Here is a 5,092-nt window from a genome sequence, read left to right on the forward strand (position 1 = left end):
CACACACACACACACACACACACACACACACACACACACACACACACACACACACACACACACACACACAGTCAGTAGCATGGCTTTTTCATCATCACACATGTATATATTAATCATGTGTTATCATAATTTTAACTGTGTAATATTTTCACATTTCATGAACCTTCCCAGAAAGGTTGGTCTTATAATTTAAGAAATAGTGTATCAGTATCTGTATTATCCTACTCTGTAAGGTTAATGTAGAAATACTTATAGGCCTAAGTGTTGTGTTATATCTACAAATGTTTAATATAAGAACTTTATTTTATCTGGCTATTCCACATCAAGGAGGAATGCATGGCTTCCTAGCTACAACTGGGGGATATTTTGCCTCTTAGCATTATATCAATAATGAATTTCTCATGCTTTGTTTTTGTGGCTCATATTGTCACCTAGGATTAAAGGTAATGCATTTAATTCACAAAATACCTTAAATGCAGAACTGTGCACTTCTGTCTCTTTACTTACCTATATCTTTCAATTAACTGGGTCAAAGTGCTGATGGGAAGGTAAAATAAGGTTAAGAACTCAAAACCTCCTTTCTCCACATTGTTCTGTCGTTCCTTACTCGTGTGTGTGTGTGTGTGTGTGTGTGTGTGTGTGTGTGTTTATCTGTCTATGTGTATTTTGGGGGGGGGGGCATAGTCTCACAGAGCACGTATGTGCTGCTGAACTGTATAAACGTTTATGATGATCAATGCTTATAATACTGATTCAACGCAGCACACAGCACCGGTAGAGTTAAATGAAGCGCATGATTGAGGCTGTGAAAGATTAATGTCACTAAACTGCTTAATTAGCAGAGTGTAATATGCCCTGGAATTACTCAGCAAAGTGCACTACAAAAGTGGTGCTGTTATTGATGGGTTTGGGGACCAGTGTAATATGCCACGGAGTGACTCAGCAAAGTGAACTAACACTTAAAGTGGTGCTTGTGTGTGGGGTCCTTGGCTGCAATGTAGCGATTGGAATGCTATTCATAAATTTCCTTGGAATTACCTGATTTCCTTCCGCAATTGCTGCACAAATTGAGGAAGTGATTCTGCTTCTAACTCCTTCTTTTTCTAATGTGCATTATATCTAAACATTGCTAGTAGTATCTAAAGCCGTTTATCAATTGCTTGAAACAGTCATAAACAAAGCATCTTCACCAAAAAACTGACGTCACACAGAAAAAGGGACGTGGCTACTTCATCCCACAAGATAATACTTGACAGCTCTGCTTTACTTTCACAGCAAGAAGGCAGCTGATCAAGTGCGAAATACATCTATATATTGTCTAGTAATAAGGAACACAGGAAGCAAATTGTAATAATGAGGAACAGTAGTCAAATTTTTTGACTTTGATCTGTTGAGGCATGTTGGAGGAACAAAGTATATATTAAATTCTTCTGTCTCCCCGTCACACTTTATAACATACATCAAGATGATGAGAGGATCACACACACGAGAGCTTATCTTAATCTTTCTTGCAGACTAGCAGACAAGAGAAATGCTTAGGGGCAGAGTGTTACATGTTATCTATATAGAAACATCACTGGAATAATTATACCGTTATGCCTGACTGCTTTCCATAGCGTATTAAGAAAGCCAGGACCTGAAGGATCGTTTGGTGCAGTTAAGTCTCAGCGAGGGTACACGACGATGGGGGAATGGACAATCTTAGAGAGACTATTGGAGGCTGCTGTCCAGCAGCACTCTACCATGATAGGAAGGTAAGAGCAATAATACAACTGCATATATTAAAATGTATATGCACTTTGGAAAAAACATAGACATGCACATTATTTACTGTCTAGTTATAACTGTTGAAAAAGTTTTATGGTATATGTATAGCTCAATTAAATCAAGTAGTATAGTGCATAAGCATTAATTACTCATACATATGTAGTTCCCATAGGTATATCTAGGGTCAGCTTTAGTTGAATGCAAGGAGTAGTTGTGGCAAACAGTAACTGCTATATGAAATTATCTAAAGAAGGTAAGTTGTTCTGTTATAAAGCATTAGGCTGTGCAGTCCTTAGTGATAAAGAATTCAGTCAAAATGATGAAGATGAAAACTTAAATTAGGACTCCGTCTGTATTGAGTTTTATATTGATATATCGTTTTCACTCCCGACAGCTGCTTATCAATATTTATAATACGACAAAAATATTATTTTAATATTTTATCTGTCTGTTAGTTGTTGATAACATAGCTCTTAACTTCTTTGGACAAGAACTAGGGACAAAATAAATGACAGAACAAAGGTCCGGAATCACGGACAATCTTTAAACATTAGATTAATTCACTTAAGGTATATAAAACAGCAGCTTTTGCATCAACATACATTTTTCTGTACAATAACAAGTATGAGACTCTAATGCCTGGCATTATTGACGAACCATATCCTCAATGATTTAGCAAACCAATGATTTATGAGGTATGTGAAGCATTCACGTTATGCAGTCTCTAGGACATTCTGAAAAAATAGGTGCAGCTGAGAGATATGAATGAAAACAAATTAAAAAAATGTAAAACGTCAGGAGTATCAGAAAGGTTTCTGGCTGTTCAGCACCTCAGATGCTGGATAGCTCCGGATAGCCTTAAATGCATCACAGCCTTTGTAAAACCCCTTTAAATGATTATGCGTGTTCATTGACTGTTTTTAGCAACTCTTTCTCTGCTGTCTTACAGGATTCTGTTGACCGTGGTTGTAATCTTCCGAATCCTTATTGTGGCAATCGTTGGAGAAACAGTCTACGATGATGAGCAAACTATGTTTGTCTGCAACACCCTGCAACCGGGATGTAACCAGGCGTGCTATGATAAAGCATTTCCAATCTCCCATATAAGGTACTGGGTTTTCCAAATTATTATGGTGTGCACCCCAAGCCTCTGTTTTATAACATATTCTGTCCACCAGTCTGCCAAACAAAAAGAAAGGAGGTGCTCATCCGTGTTTTTAACCTTGGACAGAGACCATGACACAATAAAGCGCGAAGATAACAGGAAAATTAAGAACATCGTTGTCAATGGAATCCTTCAGAACACCGAAAATTCAACAAAAGAAAATGAGCCTGACTGCTTAGACGTCAAAGAAATTCCAAACTCATCTATAAGGACTACCAAGTCCAAGATAAAAAGACAAGAAGGGATTTCTCGATTTTACATTATCCAAGTTGTTTTCAGAAACGCACTGGAAATAGGATTCCTGGTAGGACAATATTTTCTTTATGGATTCAACGTCCCATCTATGTATGAGTGCGACAGGTACCCTTGTATTAAGGAGGTGGAATGCTACGTTTCCAGGCCAACAGAAAAGACTGTTTTCTTGGTGTTCATGTTTGCAGTCAGCGGACTTTGTGTGATTTTAAATTTGGCAGAACTGAATCATCTGGGATGGAGGAAAATCAAAACAGCTGTTAGAGGTGTGCAGGCTAGAAGGAAATCCATATATGAAATCAGAAAGAAGGACTTATCCAAAATGACTGTGCCTAATTTCGGTAGAACTCAGTCAAGTGACTCAGCATATGTGTGAAGCGATTTCTATACAATAGTCATCACATACATTCTCTTTCAATAAAACAAAAAGGATGGATGATGTTTGTTATTGTTATTCTTATTTTCAAAATTAGAGTACAACATATTAACACTGAATTTTGCATAAATCAAAAACGGGATTTAGGGATATGCTCAACATTTATGGCCTTGCTTTGCTGCTGTTTTAAATGTCTTTACAGACAGAAGGTCTTTTACTATTAAAAAGTTTTATGAGTATAAACTACTCTTTATATTTTTATATTACTTTAGTTGCTCTAATGTAATCCCTTAAAGGAATACTAATCTAATTTAAAAGAAAATAAAGAACTAAAAGTTTGTGTTCTTGAGTTTTCTGTTGTGATGTGTACTGGGGGCAGCATAAGATGTTGGACTTAAATTACTGGTAGCACTAGTAATAGCTATCACTTCACTTAGCCTTGGGAAAACAGGGCCATGAAGTTTCTTCGTGAAACAGCATGTATTACTATCTGCTTCAACACATCCATTTATTGTTTCCTTCAAGAAAATAATTCAGTCAAACAAAGCAACACTCTTCTGTCCTTTGGGTTTAACTACTTGCCTTTTGCCACTGACCTTAAACAAAACCATCTTCCCAAACTTGATCATATGCAAACTAATACAGCATCTTCAGTCTTAATGTATTTATGTTATATATTCTCTTGTATGTGAATCAATTCAGCAGTTGCAGAATGGAAGAGGTGCTAATATTTGTTATGATTAATCTGAATCAATGCAGCCAAATAATATATGGCTTAAAACTATGTCTGTTTGAACTAAATGTATTCTGTAATTAAGTGCCAACCTTGAAAATCACACTTTCAATATTAATGAGTCAACTGAACAAGAAGACCATCTTTGGAAGTTGTCCAGAATGCCATTTTAGTACAATATCTTCGTACCATCTAATTTACAATTTATATGATGAATATTTAGTAAAAAATGTTAACTTGTTTGGATAAACTGGCCATGTTTATAATCTGTATGTTGATTTTGTTAAGCAACAGAAACTATAAATTTATACTGTTATTTGGTCTTACCCAATCATCCTAAAATTATAGAAGAAAAATTGCTGACATAGTCAGTTTCACTACCCCCCCCCGGCTTACTCTACACTCAGGATGTTAGGGGTTATGACTGTTAGCTCCTCCTTTATCTTACTGACTCTACTGTCTTACTGTTTAATGACTGATCTGTATTCTTTTTTTTTACTTTACTTGAATTTATTAGTATTGTTACACTTTTCTAGTTTGCTAGACTTTTCCATAAGAAATATACATTTTTACTCAATAAAGTGATCTCACTTTCTATTTAACTCTTGAAAGCTTGAAGCCATGTTCTAATATGTGTTTCTGTATTTTGTGCTGTTTGCTAACAATTTCTATAGCATAGTATTAGCATATGTTCAATTTATTATTTATTTATTTATTTATTTATTTAAATTTGTTGACCGGGAGTGTCCGACTGGACGTGGGTCCATTTTCAGCGGAGGCCCGGGGAGAAAAGCTCCAC

The 5,092-nt window shown here is 36.0% G+C and overlaps 1 protein-coding gene across 1 annotated transcript; it reads left to right on the forward strand.

Annotated features, from left to right (window-relative positions):
- The first annotated feature begins 1,234 nt into the window (after window positions 1-1,234).
- On the forward strand, window positions 1,235-3,621 carry LOC122804182 (gap junction delta-2 protein-like). The gene is made up of 2 exons (XM_044073878.1): window positions 1,235-1,754; window positions 2,717-3,621. Exons 1-2 carry the CDS (start codon window positions 1,684-1,686, stop codon window positions 3,558-3,560), a joined length of 915 nt encoding a protein of 304 aa, XP_043929813.1. The 5' UTR covers window positions 1,235-1,683; the 3' UTR covers window positions 3,561-3,621.
- The last annotated feature ends 1,471 nt before the right edge of the window (window positions 3,622-5,092 follow it).

Source organism: Protopterus annectens, chromosome 6.part0, assembly GCF_019279795.1.
Source record: "Protopterus annectens isolate FY-2018-M chromosome 6.part0, PAN1.0, whole genome shotgun sequence".
NCBI lineage: Eukaryota > Metazoa > Chordata > Ceratodontiformes > Protopteridae > Protopterus > Protopterus annectens.